Source organism: Phyllobates terribilis, unplaced genomic scaffold (assembly GCF_046119375.1).
Source record: "Phyllobates terribilis strain yellow unplaced genomic scaffold, ASM4611937v1 Scaffold_7__3_contigs__length_470593459, whole genome shotgun sequence".
In the NCBI taxonomy this organism is placed as follows: domain Eukaryota; kingdom Metazoa; phylum Chordata; class Amphibia; order Anura; family Dendrobatidae; genus Phyllobates; species Phyllobates terribilis.
In genome coordinates, this window is record NW_027362767.1 from 210,446,771 (window position 1) to 210,464,774 (window position 18,004).

An 18,004-nucleotide genomic window follows, 5' to 3' on the forward strand; every position below is an offset into this window, starting at 1 on the left:
AATCCAACTAGGCATTTCTTCAGAGTCTTCTCTAGGGATGTGCACGTTCACCCCTCTCTCTGCCAATCACAGCTCAGTTGCATCTAAGACTGATAGTATGTTTGATAAGTTGTGGAGCTGTGATTGGCAGAACTTGGGAGAGAGGTGAAAGTGCACACCCCCAGAGAAGACTCTGAAGAAACACTCAGTTGGGCTGCAGGCAGAGATTTCACATACTACGCTCCAAAATAAACAAATGTGAATATCTCTGCAATAGAGCGATGCAGCACAAAACGGAAAAGAATAGTAGAATCAGGAGAACTCAGGGATTTTTACAATGCAGTTACCTTAATTTTTTTGAGCAAGTGACAAGTCCTCCTTAATGGAGATCCACAAAAATTATTAGATAGACCTGATGAAAGTAATTTACATACTTTCAAAATCCATGTTTTTATTGCTGTATAGTAATAGCTCAAGTTTTCCTGCTTAATATCAAAATGCTCATTTTATGTGTCTGACCATTACAGGAGTATAAAATACTCATCTTAACATCAGGATTATACAGCCATTCTGACATAAATTTTCAAAGTAAATATACCAGACACATCGGGTCTAAGAAATCTACAGTATGTAATAAATGTATATGGTTTGTACAGTGGAATCTGGTGAAAAATGTGATATAAACTTGGTCTATTTTCTACATATATTACAATGTGATATTGTGATACCTTATTTTAATGTGGTTTGACTGACTTAGGAAGATTCATTATGAAGTTTAACTTTGGGCTGCATATAAAATGCTGGGGAAAAATCATTTCACAAATTTGTGTTACAGGATTTGCCAATGTGCTGAAGATGATAAGTCCCCACAGTAGCCGGGAAGAGTTACAAAGTATACTGCAGATATACGGCTCCCATTATATTTCAGAGGCGCTCTATGGTTCAGAACTCACCTGCACCATCCGGTTCCCCAGCAAGAAAGTTCAACAGCAACTGTGGCTTCAGTATCAGAAAGGTAAGATAAAGAAATATATTTTAAAATATAATGAAGGAGTAACTCCATGAGTCCGATCAAGTGTGCACACTGCTGTGCATAAGAAAATGGACCATCAAATAGAAAAAAAAATTATATATATATATATATATATATATATATATATATATATATATATATATATATATATATATATATATATATATATAGTACAGACCAAAAGTTTGGACACATCTTCTCATTTAAAGATTTTTCTGTATTTTCATGACTACGAAAATTGTACATTCACACTGAAGGCATCAAAACTATGAATTAACACATGTGGAATTATATAGTTAACAAAAAAGTGTGAAACAATTGAAAATATGTCTTATATTCTAGGTTCTTCAAAGTAGCCACCTTTTGCTTTGATGACTGCTTTGCACACTCTTCGCATTCTCTTTATGAGCTTCAAGAGGTAGTCACCGGAAATGGTTTTCACTTCACAGGTGTGCCCTGTCAGGTTTAATAAGTGGGATTTCTTGCCTTATAAATGGGGTTGGGACCATCAGTTGTGTTGTGCAGAAGTCTGGTGGATACACAGCTGATAGTCCTACTGAATAGACTGTTAGAAATTGTCTTATAGCAAGAAAAAAGCAGCTAAGTAAAGAAAAACGAGTGTCCATCATTACTTTAAGAAATTAAGGTCAGTCAGTGCGAAAAATTGGGCAAACTTTGAATGTGTCCCCAAGTGCAGTTGCAAAAACCATCAAGCGCTACAAAGAAACTGGCTCACATGAGGACTGCCCCAGGAAAGGAAGACCAAGAGTCACCTCTGCTTCTGAGGATAAGTTTATCCGAGTCACCAGCCTCAGAAATCGCAGGTTAACAGCAGCTCAGATTAGAGACCAGGTCAATGCCACACAGAGTTCTAGCAGCAGACACATCTCTACAACAACTGTTAAGAGGAGACTTTGTGCAACAGGCCTTCATGGTAAAATAGCTGCTAGGAAACCACTGCTAAGGACAGGCAACAAGCAGAAGAGACTTGTTTGGGCTAAAGAACACAAGGAATGGACATTAGATCAGTGGAAATCTGTGCTTTGGTCTGATGAGTCCAAATTTGTGATTTTTGGTTCCAACCACCGTGTCTTTGTGCGACGCAGCAAAGGTGAACGGATGGACTCTACATGCCTGGTTCCCACCGTGAAGCATGGAGGAGGAGGTGTGATGGTGTGGGGGTGCTTTGCTGGTGACACTGTTGGGGATTTATTCAAAACTGAAGGCATATTGAATCAGCATGGCTACCACAGCATCTTGCAGCGGCATTCTATTCCATCCGGTTTGCGTTTAGTTGGATCATCATTTATTTTTCAACAGGACAATGACCCCAAACACACCTCCAGGCTGTGTAAGGGCTATTTGACCAAGAAGGAGAGTGATGGGGTGCTACGCCAGATGACCTGGCCTGCACAGTCACGAGACCTAAACCCAATCGAGATGGTTTGGAGTGAGCTGGACCGCAAAGTGAAGGCAAAAGGGCCAACAAGTGCTAAGCATCTCTGGGAACTCCTTCAAGATTGTTGGAAGACCATTTCCGGTGACTACCTCTTGAAGCTCATCAAGAGAATGCCAAGAGTGTGCAAAGCAGTCATCAAAGCAAAAGGTGGCTACTTTGAAGAACCTAGAATATAAGACATATTTTCAGTTGTTTCACACTTTTTTGTTAAGTATATAATTCCACATGAAAGTCATGAAAATACAGAAAAATCTTTAAATGAGAAGGTGTGTCCAAACTTTTGGTCTGTAGTGTATATTTCTCTGCAGTATCTATGCTTCATGAATCGTGGTATGTGTTAAAGGGGCCCACTGAGACTCTTTCGCCCGGGGCCCACCAAAACCTGGAGCCGGACCTGATGCTGACGACCAGTCACCCACCAATCTAATATTGATCGCCTGTCCTAAGGATAGGACTTTATATTCCGGATCCTGCATAAATCCCTCTTACTCTAGACTAATACTAGTTTTGTTCTGCACTTTCTATAGAGTTGTATAGAGTGGTAGTGTAACCTTCCAACCTCTCCTACCATGGAATTGCTAGTGATTAAACCCTCCATTCTAGGGATTGGTGGAGTCCCTAGAGAGCTGGACTTCTGCCAATCTGTAAAAAAAATAAGTGATGCTAGTGGCCAAAATAATTTTAGAGATTTGTTTCCACCTTGTCATTACAGCCTCCCCCTCTGTCAATCGGTGCAGCAAATACATAACTAAAAGGGCTGTCCTGGCTTGAGGCTCAAGTCTGCAGTTACTCTATGTAACTGCGGACTTGTGAATCTTTACAGTGTGCACAGTGCACGATAGCGGGATTCTCCAATGTCAGTGCTGAGAGTTGGCATTCATGTGACCGCAAGTATGTGATTTGCATACTTCCAGTCACATTCCGACTAGACAAGTGAATTGAGTGAGGCCGTGCACTTCTAGTTGGCATGTGACCGCATGTGTGCAATGGGCATATTTGCTGTCACGTATCCACCCGCTCCCAACGCCAGCACTGGAGAATCCTGACAGTGCGCACTGTGCACGCTGTGAGGATTCACAAGTCTGCACTCACATAACTGTAGACTTGAACCTCAACCCTGGACAAACTCTTAAAAAAGGGAACCTTTCACCATGAAAACGTAGACCATTTTACAGGGCAGGTAGAGTGGAGTAGACTGATATATGTTTGTGATAAAACAGGAGAAAAAGCAAGTATATTGGCATACAAAAGTTTATTATAATTTCATGTTAAAAAATTATACAATATTTGAAAATGGAGCTGTGTAAAAAAAAGCCTTTAAAAGGTCAGTGAATCCATATTTTACTGTATTATAGCCCCAGCCCCCTGAGGAAGCCAGACATGGCGAAACTTGTTGTTGGGAAAGCTATGTATATATATATTTTAGATAGCACTAGGGAAATCTGTGTGTGTACTAGCAAAATATCGGACTAATTAACCTATATATGAACTGCAGTCATAGAGGAGATAGCAATGAGTCAGTATTAATATCAGACTAATCCCTGTACTATATAATTTCTAGAGACTCAATATCATAGTAATGACACAGACAAACTAGTGTAGTTTTTACATTTATTTACCATATTTTAACCACGTTTTAATACGTCCCTTAACCAGGGCTTATTTAACCTCAGGGTAATTTGGTAATAAGTGTAGAGAAAAGAGCACAGAACGTAGGGCGAAAGCCAACGAGGAGGACACAGAAACAAATGGTGGTGCTCATCTGGTTGGGTTGTGAGGCACAACTCCTAAACACGTATTGCCAGCTGCCACTGCCCTATGGCTAGGGATGAAAATCCACCAGAGAAAATAGACAGAGGAGGACGAAACGCGTCGATGTGGTCTTCACTTCTGGATCAAGAATCTCAAGTCACCGTAGATTTGAAGGTTTTTAACCATCACTACGCGTTTCGACGTTTTATAAGAACCTTCAAATCTACTGCGACAAGATATTCTTATTCCAGCAGCGAGGCCCATATCAGCGTGTTTCTGTTACGCTGTCTCTGTGTACTGGAGGTAGGGGGCCTAAGCTGACCCTAAGCTGGGGCCCTGACTAATCCTTCTACCTGGAGGTACTGTTAAAGGTACAGAGGTCCAGGCCGCCAGCGTAACCCCTACCTCCTGAGGATCCCTGCACCTAAGTAATCTAGTCCTGAGAAAGACCCCGATCACAACAAAAGGGGACAGGTAATAATATGCCAACACTCAGTACTTAGACGAACGAGACAGTACAAGGGTAAAACCAAAACCACCTTGCATACAAAAACTACACAACAACAACAGAGGGAACACCAACGGGAAAGGAGATAAATGATAAAGCGAGGAAGGGAAAAACCACTCCAAATACACTTAGCTCTGAAACTCCAAATACCACGATCCGCTCTGTTAGTCTGCATGAAATGCTTTCACCGACAACTTCCCTAACAGATCAGCAGACATATGAAGGAATCTCACTACTGCAGAATTGATTGCAGCTGGGCGAGGCTGGACCTTGTCTAGCACAGAGAGAGAGAGTTAACTCCCTCACTGCCGAAAAGTACAAAGCACCAAAAACTCAGCTGCGAGAAGTCAGGCTGTGCAATCGTGACGATCTTCGTGGCGACACAACCATGACAGTACCCCCCCTTCTACGAGGGGCCTCCGGACCCTCAGGGCCAGGTTTATCCGGGTGAGTCATGTGGAAGGCCCGAATTAACCGGTCTGCGTTAATATCTGACGCAGGAACCCACATCCTCTCCTCAGGACCATACCCTTTCCAATGAACCAGGTACTGAAGGGACCGGCGATTAAAGCGTGAATCGATGACCCTCGATACCTGGAACTCCAAGTTACCATTGACCACCACTGGAGGGGGAGGTAAAGGTGACGGTATCACCGGCGCCACATACCTCTTAAGCAACGATCTGTGGAACACGTTATGAATTTTAAACGTAGGGGGGAGATCAAGACGGAATGCCACCGGATTAATTATAGAACTGATCCTGTACGGCCCGATGAACCTGGGACCCAGTTTCCAGGAAGGAACCTTAAGTTTTATATTCTTAGTAGACAACCATACCAGATCGTTCACACTTAGGTCCGGACCAGACACTCTCCTCCTGTCAGCCATACGTTTGTAACGGTTCCCCATAGTACTCAGATTATTCAGTACCCCTCTCCATACAGAAGCGAGTGATGACGAAAATCGTTCCTCCTCAGGAACCCCCGAAGAGCCCCCTCTACTGAAAGTACAAAACTGGGGGTGAAAACCATATGCCCCAAAAAACGGGGACTTACCAGTGGACTCGCTCCGCCTATTATTAAGAGCAAACTCCGCCAGAGGTAAGAAAGAAGCCCAGTCCTCCTGGTTCTCTGACACAAAACACCGGAGATATGTCTCCAAACTCTGGTTCAGACGTTCCGTCTGACCATTGGTCTGGGGATGAACAGCTGAAGAGAACGACAAATGCATCCCCCGCCGAGTACAAAATGCCTTCCAGAATTTGGACACAAACTGAGACCCCCGATCCGACACCACATTGGAGGGTACCCCGTGAAGCCTCACAATCTCCCCAATGAACACCTGCGCAAGAGTTTTAGCATTAGGAAGAGCAGGAAGAGCGATAAAATGTGCCATCTTGCTGAACCTGTCCACTACAACGAGAATGACAGTTTTACCCAAAGACGGCGGGAGGTCCGTAATAAAGTCCATAGACAGATGAGTCCAAGGACTCTCCGGGATCTTCAAAGGTAAGAGGGCCCCAGACGGACGGGTATGTGGGGTCTTAGAGCGCGCACAAACCCCACAGGACGCAACAAAAGTTACCACCTCCTTATGTAAATTAGGCCACCAAAACCAACGCGAGAGGAGATCCACAGTTGCTTTACTCCCTGGGTGTCCTGCTAAAGCTGAGTTATGGTGTGCCTCGATCACCTTTTGTCGTAGCTGATCTGGAACAAACAGTCTCCCTGGAGGTCCAACAGGGGCGTCCCCCTGAGCCTCCAATACCTCCTCCTCAAGCTCAGAGCATACTGCCGACACCACCACCCCCTCTTGAAGGATAGGAACCGGGTCATCCGTATTCCCGGCCCCAGGGAAACTACGAGATAAGGCATCCGCCTTCACATTTTTTGACCCAGGACGAAACGTAACGACAAAATTAAACCTGGTAAAAAACAACGACCACCTGGCTTGTCTGGGATTCAGACGTTTTGCGGACTCCAGATAAAGCAGGTTCTTGTGATCGGTGATGACGGTGACCGGATGGACTGCCCCCTCCAAAAAATGGCGCCACTCCTCAAAAGCTAACTTAATGGCCAAGAGTTCCCTATTGCCGACATCGTAATTCCTCTCGGCGGACGACAATTTTTTAGAGAAAAAGGCGCACGGATGCCACTTACCAGGGGACGAACCTTGTGACAACACTGCTCCCACCCCTACCTCGGAAGCGTCTACCTCTACAATGAATGGCTGTGACGCATCAGGTTGAATGAGTATGGGTGCCGAGGCAAAACATTTTTTCAAGGAGGAGAAAGCTTGACAAGCCTTGTCAGACCACCTAGAAAAATCCGTCCCCTTTTTTGTCATGTCAGTGAGAGGTTTAACCATGGACGAGAAATTACGAATGAACTTCCGGTAATAATTAGCAAACCCTAGGAAACGTTGTAGTGCCTTAAGATTCTCAGGCAGATCCCACTCAAGAACTGCCCGCACTTTACCAGGGTCCATACGAAAACCAGACGCTGAAACCAGGAAACCTAAAAACTGGAGTTCCTGTACGGCGAACACACACTTTTCCCATTTAGCATACAGTTTATTATCCCGCAAGATCTGTAACACCTGCCTAACATGCTCCTGATGAGACACCAGATCAGGCGAGTAAATTAAGATATCATCCAGATATATGACAACAAACTGTCCAACCAGGCGGCGAAAAATGTCATTAACAAAGTGTTGGAACACCGCCGGGGCATTAGTCAGACCGAATGGCATGACAAGGTTCTCATAATGCCCCTCCGGAGTGTTAAACGCCGTCTTCCACTCATCCCCCTCCTTCATTCTAATCAGATTGTACGCCCCCCTGAGATCCAACTTAGAGAACCATTTGGCGCCCACGATCTGATTAAAGAGATCGGGAATAAGTGGGAGCGGGTACGGATCTCGGACCGTAATCTGATTAAGTTCACGGAAATCCAGGCAAGGGCGTAGGCCTCCATCCTTCTTCTTCACAAAGAAGAACCCCGCGGCCACCGGGGAAGATGAAGGTCTAATATGCCCCTTAGCCAGACTTTCAGAAATATAATCCTTCATGGCCTGCCTCTCAGGACCAGAAAGGTTATACAACCTAGATTTAGGTAACTTGGCCTCAGGGAGCAGTTTTACAGAACAGTCATACTCGCGATGAGGAGGTAGTTCCTGACACCCTTTCTCCGAGAATATATCCTCAAAGTCCACCAAAAATGGAGGTAAGACCCTAGGAGTGACAGCACTGACGACCGTAGTCATGCAGTTTTTATTACAGAAATTACTCCATTGGCTTATCTCTCTGGATTGCCAATTAATAACCGGGTTATGCTTAGTTAACCAAGGAAGGCCCAACACTATAGGAGTGGGAAGACCCTCCAACACGTAGCAAGACAACAGTTCTTTATGTATCGCCCCCACTTGAAGTTTTACGTTATGCACAACATGCAAAAAACTTCCCTGACCGAGGGGCCTGGCATCGATCGAGAATATGGGGATGGGTTTAGCCAACTCACTCAAATGCATACCTTGAACCCAGGCAAACCGAGCGTCCACCAGATTAGCCGCGGCCCCACTATCTAAAAGAACAGATATCTTCTCAGTTCTCGTACCCACCACCACCTCCGCCGGTACGAGAAACTGAGATGACCCTAGGGACGAAATACCTACTCCCAGATTGCCGTCCACCACACAACCTGGGATTAAAAGTTTTCCGACGACTCTTTACTCTGCAAAGGACGGGATGGACATCCCCCAATAAAATGTCCCTTTCTCCCGCAGAATAAACACCTTCCAGTCTTGTGGTGTGCCACCGGTCCCCTCCCCCGAAATGATGTCCCTCCTAATTGCATAGGCTCCTCTGGACTGACCAGGGGAACCACCATATGAGGGGACCTTGTAGGAGGTGGAGTCATCACAGGGGGTGGAGTTATCCCGCACCTCTCCCGAAGCCGTCTGTCAATGCGAATTGCTTATTGAAGGTCTTTACCAAGGGGGAGTTGCTAATAGAAGGTCCTCTATCAAGGGGGAGTTGCTTATAGAAGGTCTTTACCAAGGGGGAGTGGCTTATAGAAGGTCCTCTACCAAGGGTTAATTGCTTAAAAAAGGTCTTTACAAGGGGGAGTTACTTATAGAAGGTCCTCTACCAAGGGGGAGTTGCTTATTGAAGGTCTTTACCAAGGGGGAGTGGCTTATAGAAGGTCCGCTACCAAGGGGGAGTTGCTTATAGAAGGTCTTTACCAAGGGGGAGTTTCTAATAGAAGGTCCTCTATCAAGGGGGAGTTGCTTATAGAAGGTCTTTACCAAGGGGGAGTTGCTTATAGAAAATCTTTACCAAGGGGGAGTTGCTTGCAGGTTAATAATGTAATGCAGCATAGCCTAAGGACAAGCCCCCAGAGAATCAGTGATCTACGCCCCTTTGGTAAAAACCATAAAAAGACTAAATAGGTCATATATGACAGGAGGAAATAAAAGTGTCTAACATAACAAACAACCCCCAAATAAAATACACTCTTTATTAATATTAATTAAAAAAAACAACAACAAACATAGTCCAAAAGAAAAATGAGTGGTAAATGGCCCTAGGGCCACAATCAATGTCCACTACTTTGCATAGGGCAGCAAAATAGGAGGGAACAACAATATACCCTAAACACTTGACGCGCCCCCTGGGCCCGTGCTGTGCAGGGGATACCCGGAGCCGGATCACTGGGGGTTGTAGTCCTCCGTGGCTGTGACCCGGTCCGTGCCCAGGGCGGTCAAACCAGTGGCAGTCTTAGTAATGTCTCATGGTGTTGTCTTTCTTTTTTCACTAAGACTAGTGGAGCTGCCCAGGGGCTACAGCTGTCCCTAATTACCCCAGCCTCCTTCATGTCCTTTAACATCCCCTTGGCATGCTGATAGTGTGCAGGGGGTACGGGTCGGTATCTCTCCTTTATGGGATGGTCTCCCGTTGGGATGTGATGTTCTACCCCCTTTACTCGCCCAAAGTCTAGCGGGTGTTTGCTAAACACTCTCTCGTACTCCTGAACCACCCGATAGACTCCCTGTTTTTGGTGTGAGGGAGTGGAGTCAGTACCCAAATGCAGTTGCTGACACCAGTCCTCCATTGGTTTCTTAGAGCCGTTACCTTCCTCTGGTTGAGATGGAGGCAAGGGTTCCACGGCCTGTACAGAGTTCTGGTTGATGGTGAACAATTTGGCTAGAGTGGCATACCGGGGCAGGTATACTTCTCTCTCCCCGATATTTATGATGCGGACGGGCACCCTCCCATGACGTACATCGACCACCCCCCGTGCTGTCAAAATGGTGGGCCTACTGTCTGAGTAGACGGGTTCTACCATTGCTTGGTAGTCTCTAACTCTTAGACCAATAGCTGCCCGGCACCAAATCATCATCTCACTTTTTGGGGGCATGGCAATAGGGAACGGGTCACACATTCTCACGCTACCTATCTCACCACCTGATAGTTCCACTTGTTGCCGCTTCATCAGTGCCCGGATCTCTTTTTGGAGGACACGCTGCTGGCTGGAACTGGCGTTCTTGGCAACCTGTTGCAAAATAAGAATCACCTCTGCAAGACAGTTTTCAATTACGTTAGTACCTAGGGTTATTTTTGGGTGACTCTCGCGACGGTCAATGTCCACAATGATCAGTCCTTGTGCCGGCAGTTCAACTTTACCGACCTTGATGGTCACTTCCTTAAATCCTATCTGTGGCACGGGCTGACCATTGCTGGCGATAATGCTCAGGTCGTCATCTGGGTAGTGGGTTATGTCCGAGTCATTCCAGTACTGCTTGAAGAGCACGTACGGGATAGTGGTGACCTGTGACCCGGTGTCCAGTAGGGCACTCATAGGAATGCCGTCCAGTACCACAGGCAAGACCGGACGTCCCCCTACGTATTTGTCACGCCAGTTCGATGGGCCTGATGATCTTATGCCTGGGGTTTGGCCCTCTACCCCAGGTTGTGCCCGTTTAAATGACAGTACCTTGCCATATGTCCGGGTTGATTGCAGCGGCGGCAGATGGGTCGTCCGTCCTCGTTGTATCTGTCGCTGGGTTTTCCTCTGGCCGGTGGGGTCCTCCTCAGTTGGCGCCACGGGACGTCCTCCGGTCCGGATGCCAGCTGGATCATTCCAGGAAAAGAGACCTGCAAAGACTGCACTGTTCTGGTTAGCGCGGCAACGCTCTTAGTCAGCTCTTGGACCTGATGGTGCAGGTCTGTAGCCGGGTCATTGTTCAAAGCCTGCGCATCAGCTCCCACAGGCCCTACAGACAAGGGCGCCGCGTCCTGGTGATAAGTGATAGCAGGGCGCCTGTGGGTCACAGCGCCACCTGGTGCCGGTTCTCGCAGCACCCGGATGGCTCTGTCCTTGTACTGTGCAAAGTCCAGGTCAGGGTCCTGTAAGGCCATTGCCCGCAGCTGGGTTCGGTGGGCATTGCACAGTAGACCCTCAATAAATTGTTCGGTCAACAGCTTGTCTTCATTTCCCACGCGGTCAGGGTCTGCCTGCTTAATGGCTCTCAGGGCCTCTTGTAGGTTTAGAGCATAGTCTCTTATACTTCCGTGTGCCCGCTGTTTGCACCCGTAAAATCTGAGTTTTATCTCGGCTGAGGTGCGGGTGTCAAATGTGTCTTTCAGCCGGGCTAGTATCTCTCTGACAGTCCTCTTCTTCCCAGATGGCCAGGACTTTACCTCCCTTTGGGCTGCCCCAATTAACTGGGCCACCAAGATGCTTACTTTTTGTTCTTCCACGAGGGGGTATACCTGGAAGAGGCTGTCCAGTGTTTCTCTAAAGTCATTTAGGGTATGTGACTCCCCTGAGTACTGGGGTAGCCAGGTCGCCCCCGGGATATAGGGCATGGTGAATGGCATGACCGCTGCAGCGGTTGCGCTGGCGGCCGGTGTGGCGGTGGAGCTCCCCTCGGTGTCCGACATCCTCCTTCCCCCCTAGTGGACCGTGGCCTACCTGGCGATGCTCTTCTTCCGTAGGCCACGGCTCCGCAGTCGATCGTCGGGGTTGAGGACCTTGCGTCGCGCTCCGATGACGTCAGCGTCGCTCTTCCTCCCTTCCAGGACCTTGCGCAGCGTCAGTGCGTGGGGCGGAGCTTCGGATCTCGCGTGCTTTCGGCGTCCACGCCCCTCTTCTTCCCGTGCGGCGTCCCGAAGATGGCGTCCGATGGCGGGAAGACGGCAGAAGATGGCGGGAAACGACCCAAGATGGCGTCCGATGGCGGGAAACGACTCCAGACGGCGGGAAACTTCGCCACAGGTAAGTACAAAAGTCTTTTTTCAGGCACGCAGTACCCGGTGGTTGCGAGCACGAAATCCTGCCGACTACGCCAAAGTTGACGCGCCCCCTGGGCCTGTGCTGTGCAGGGGATGCCCGGAGCCGGATCGCTGGGGGTTGTAGTCCTCCGTGACTGTGACCCGGTCCGTGCCCAGGGCGGTCAAACCAGTGGCAGTCTTAGTAATGTGACAAATGTCCGACTACGCCACCCGTGGATTGCGGTCAGCAGGGACCGCCGCTGCGCTGCAGACCGCTGAGGCTGATGTTGTATGCGCAGCCAAGTATGGGATAACTCCCCACGGGAGAAGTATTGCCTCAGGGCAGCTAGTGTGGATGATGGGAGTGATGGTGTGAGCGTAACAGTACTGATGGTGCTGGTGCGGCGATGAAACACAGAGACGTGTGGTGCAGTTCAGGGTCTTTACTGGTGTTATAAGGCAGACCCTCCCGGGAGTACTGGCTAGCAGTAGAGGCCTGGTCAGTCTGAGAGCTAGCAGGATCTCCCCCTGGCCAGGTGGAGTTGTAGGCCTCCCCGTCTCTCTGCACTCTTTCCTGGCTACCTTGCTGTGTGCGGGTAGAAGTAGCCCACGTCCCTGAGTATACCGTGTGGTGCTCACCCGTATGGCCGGTGACTTGGGGCCTTCCGTTAGCCTCCGCTTCACGATGGCGGTGCTGGTCCCTTGCTTGTGACCGTGCCTCCGGGCTTCTATGGCCAGAGGACATGGAATCCCCTGCCGGTTGGATTCTGCTGCTGGACCTGGATGTCCCCACAGCCTCGGACTCCGTGTCCGGGTTTAGTGTCTTCAGCCAAGGCGAGCTTTCTAGCTTCCAGCCTCTGGCACTCGCTCCTGCTCCTACAGAGCTCCTAGTTCTTGCTTTCCCTGTGTCTGCTGTCCTCCAGACCAGACTGCGTCTCTGTCTGGGACTCTCTTTCCTAATCCCGCCCCAGACCCAGTTTATAAGGGCAGATTCCTCCCCTCCCAGGTCTGGGTGGGCCGTGTTGCATGCTTAGGGCTCCTGACCAGAGAAACCTCCCACTTGCTCTCAGACATAATATTTCTATTACTGTGGCAACCAGACCCCTGGGGTGCCACACACTCACCCTACTATTCAAGGCAGTAGACATTGCGGCCCTGGGGCCATTTACCACTTTTTTTTCCATTTTTCTTTTGGGGTATGTTCGTTTTTTTATCTTTTTAATTAAATTACAGTACCTTTACCTTTTTTTTTACCTTTTAATCATTAATAAAGAGTATATTTTATTTTGAAGTTAAAAACCATAAAAATTAGCACACAATAAAAGGCCTATATCTCTGTAACTGTATTTAAAAAAGACAACAAACCACCTCCACCCCCCAAATGAAAATTTAGAGGAGCAGTAGGAATATCTTCTTTAGCATTCATCTACATGTAGCGTATGAACAGGATGGAGCCTCGAGATCTATAAAAACTTTTTACAGCTGCTCTCTACTCCCGTAATAGATAAGGAGCTCAAACAGGGAACACCACTCTTATTAAAACCATGGTTACTCTTTAAATAGGTTCTCCAACTAGAGACATGGGATATGCCATAGATGTCTGATAAGTGCTGGAGATAGAAGAGGTGGGACATGGACTTATCTCCAGAACGTTCTCCTCCATGTTCCTGTTCTGGCTGTCAGTGAGCGGAGAAATGGCAGTGGGGATTGAAAGGGCCATGTCTGATATGTGAGGACCCCAACTTTGGGTCACACGGAGTCCTACCACCGGTGAGCGGAGCAGTGGGGGGGTTCATGTGCCTGCTCTCATCTCATTGCTATAGGAGGTCTGAACAGAGCCAAGAGTATAGGCTTGGTTATTTTCGGAACGCCTCTTGCAATAAATGGAGGACAGGCAAATGAACCCCACTTCTCCGCTCACTGGTGGTTGGACTGCTTGTGACCCTCATCCATCAGACACAGCCTCTTCAATCAGTATCAGACACCTTGCATCTTGTATTATATTTTTGGGGAATGTTTCCCTTTATCCCATCTTACATTTGTCATAAAAAGACTTATAAGGGAATAGTTCTCAGAATTTTAAAGCCATGTGTACATGCAACAAATATTTAATTAATTTACAGATTTGTGGGAAAAGATTCTGCAGAACCTAAAATGATTCCTTGTCTCTCCGGGCCTGCAAGTCCAGTTGGTGGCCTCACATAATGGTGCTGGAGCAGCTGTGGCAATCATCTGATCGCTGAAGATTAGTGTTGAGCGAGTATGTTCTGTTCCGAGTATGCTCGGGCCGAGCTCCGAGTAGTTACTGCTGCTCGGTGATATGGTTGAATCGCTCCCGTGTGCATGATTTGTGACTGTTTGACAGCTTTATTACATGTGAGGAATGTGTAAGAAATAGACATTCCTCCCATGTAATAAAGCTGTCAAACAGTTGCAAATCATGCACACGGGAGCGATTTAACCTTATCACCGAGCAGCTGTAAATACTCGGTGCTCGGCCCGAGCATACTCGGCGAAAGGGTTAACAGAACAATAGAACAATAGAACACTACTGAAGATACAACCCTGGGTAAAGTGTTGGCTGTTGACAACATTGATAGCCGAATCTGCTAGAGCAAGGGTCTCTTTGTTATCAGCTGTCTACAAAGTGGGGTGGGGGGTGTTGGGGTGCTCTATCCATAATGTCTATTTTCTCTAAGGCTATGTTCACACGTTGCATTTTTGCCGCGTTTTTTATCCAAATTAAAAGTTGCGGTTTACAGTACCAGCAAAAGCTCTGACATGTCAACAATTTTATGCACACGATTGCTTTTTTTTTACTGAATTGGAAAACTGCTGATTTTTTAAAAATCTGCAGCGTGTCAATTCTTTCAGCATTTTTGCTGCGTTTTCTTTACCATAGAAAGCAATGGGAAAGTGCAAAAACACTGCAAGGCTGTGTGCCCACGATGTGGATTTAATGCGTTTCTGCGGCGACATTTCCGCCGCGGAAATGCATTAAAATCGCTTGGTAATAGGTCTGGGATGTTTCCCAATGATAATCCGCATGATCTGTGCACATGCTGCGGAAATTTCCGCTGCGGATTATCATTGCGGAAAAATCGCGCCCATTGACTTGCATTAAACCGCATAACGTCCGCATGTATACTGCCGCATGTTTTTTTATTTCTTTTTACTTTTCAATTCTTTTTTTTTTTTTTACTTTAGATGCAGCATTTGAAGTAGAAATCTCCTCATAAGTTGGTCACACAATATAAATCCATGCCGGTTGCATGGATTTATATTGTGTGACCAACTTGTCCAGCCCTTTTCCAAGTGATGCTAAAATCACTTGGAAAAACGGTTGAAAAAAACGCATGTGAAAACGCTGAAAATACGCATGAAAAATCCGCATGCATTTTTTTCTGTCAAGGAGATGGAGAAATGCTCAGGAAAATTCTGCTTCAAATTTGCATCGTGGGCACATACCCTAAAAAAACGCAATCCTGCTTTCTGCTGCGATTTTGGTGAATAAAACTAACTTTATTAAACATATATTGTACACAAATGACACGTGTGAGATGCACCAAGACACAGCAGAAACATATCAAAAAAGACAGCAAAACGCATAAAAACCTGCTTTTCGTACGCAGCTTCTCTACTGTCAAGAGAGCAGGTTTTGCCTGCAGAAATAAAACTGCAAAAAAGTGTGAACATAGTCTACTAGAACACATTGACAAGAGATGTCTACATCAGCATGAGCCGATGTCAGATCACCTTAATGCCCCCATACACTTTATACTAATGTCAGCCGAACCTGTACATATCAGCGGATTCGGCCGACAGTCTACTGTTTATGGGGTGTCCTGACAATAGATTGATAAGTATCTGATAAGAGTCTATCCTTTTGTTCGCTAAGAGAAAAGCTGCCAACAGAGGAGTCCGGCAGCGGCTCGCTCATAGATAACACAGGAGCGCCGGTCAGAGCCCAGTCTCCTGTGTATGGGAGAGTTGGGCTACATAGGTGCCACCATTCGGCATCCAACGTGTATGGGAACTTTAGACATTATTTAGGATTCTTTCACATTGCGTTTAGTCACCAGTTCAGTGACCCCATCGAGGTATATGTCCGAACCCCCCGCAAAACAGGGTTCGGGCGTATACCCCAACGGGCCATAGCCTGTAATGGGCCAAGGGAGAGCGAACGTGGCATCTTACGTGCATCATTTTTGGGAGTGTGGAGGCAGACATTCAGACAAAGTCTACTACATCAGAGTGTCCACCTCCAGTAGGCGTATACTTCCGACAATGATGCACAGCAGAACACACGTTATAGTCTATGGCGCTGTCAGCGCACATGTCCGAATCTTGTTTTGTGGGGTACTGAACAGGTGATTAAACGCAATGTGAAAGCCCCCCCTTGATAGCTTTGAATATAACTCTGCCTTATTGGAGTAAAGAAAACAGATACACACGTCTCCAAATGAAGAAAATGTATGGGGAATGACTTAAGAAGACATCTGTCCATGCCTTATAACATACTTTATGGGTAAAGATATGGAAATGTCCCTTTAGTTGCCACTTGACCAACCACGTATAGGAAGTGCCAGTTTATCAGCATGGATACCGCAGGAGACAAAAGCCATGAATCCAAGTTGCATTTCGCAGCTGTGAGGTTCAGTCATCCAAACAACAATCATTGGCATTATACTTTTGAAGTCCTCATTTGGGATGCAGACCAGGGTCGTCCGGTATCGACAAGCCAAGACCTTCCTGCTCCTGATGCAAATACGTAGAAGGAATAATATGATTGCTGCGGCGCGACGACTCCCACCGCACATAAAATGTTTGTCTTCTCCGTGCCTTCTCCTTTCTGAAATCAGTTGGAGGGCACTTAAGGAATTAAACATGGCTTTCTTCTCATTTCTCCTGTCTTCTTTTATTTCCTTCATTCTTACGGTGGCTAATAAATCTGAATACTAATCGGTGGCGCTTTCCAACGTGTTTGCTGTTTACTTGCTTCACCGTAATTGATTTAAAGCAGCGGAGATAAACCCCGCGTTTTACCGATCTTCTCATATTTTTCACATTTTATCCTCACTATGTCAACGACCTGGTAAAAATTTATATACAAATTGTATGCTTTGCGCGACCACTCGAAATTTAATTACTCGTTATCGGCTATAATATATGATCATAGACTTCTTCGGCTTCTTTGATGTTTAGCTTTTAAGAATGTGAGTGGGTAATTTTATCCCTCCACACTTCCCTTTATGGCTTTAAATGTTCAATAAAGTTTGGGATTGTAATGTTTTCAGCAGTACGGCACATTATTTGACTTCAAGCGTCCTGGTAATTGAGCGCTGATAGCTCCCTCGAATACGTTAATTACATTATTATGTTACATTTAGTCGGGTGCATTATACAATAATACAGCGAACGTTTATGATAAAGGATGGATCTGACTTTGCAAAGATTTTTTATTTTACTTTCTTTCGGATCAGAAATGTCTCAAATTTTTATCCAAAACACTTATTTTAGTTAAGGGGTATAAATAATGTAGATATTAGGACCGGTATAAGATACTGCGTCCTCCAAACGTACAGACACAGGCGATAGAAGCTCCCATCTCTGTGCAAGTGGCAGAGGCGAAATGACGGAAAACATGGCTAAAAGCCGCGATCAAAACATACAACGGACTAATTGCCTCTTTTTCTATGTACGTAGCCTCTTCAGAGAGGAAGAGGACAGGATCTCATCGAGATGGCAATCCTGAGAGTCAATATTGAGTCTTTAAAGGGAATTTGTCAGCAGGATTCCACTCCCCAAACTATTTATACAGTGGAGAAAATAAGTATTTCATACACTGCCAATTTTGCAAGTTTTCCCACCTACAAAGATTGGAGAGGTCTGTAATTTTTATCGTAGGTCACTTCACCTGTGAGAGACAGAATCTTAAAAAAAATCCAGAAAATCACATTGTATGATTTTTACATAATTAATTTGCATTTTAATTGCATG

General features: G+C 46.3%; 1 protein-coding gene across 3 annotated transcripts in view; it reads left to right on the forward strand.

Annotated features, from left to right (window-relative positions):
• ASTN2 (astrotactin 2) overlaps positions 1-18,004 on the forward strand; it is a 1,067,984-nt gene that overhangs the window by 771,135 nt on the left and 278,845 nt on the right. For all 3 annotated transcript variants that reach the window (XM_073639713.1, XM_073639714.1, XM_073639715.1), the window contains one exon: positions 815-994. In XM_073639713.1, the coding sequence (XP_073495814.1) occupies positions 815-994 (180 nt within the window). The remainder of the gene's footprint in view (positions 1-814; positions 995-18,004) is intronic.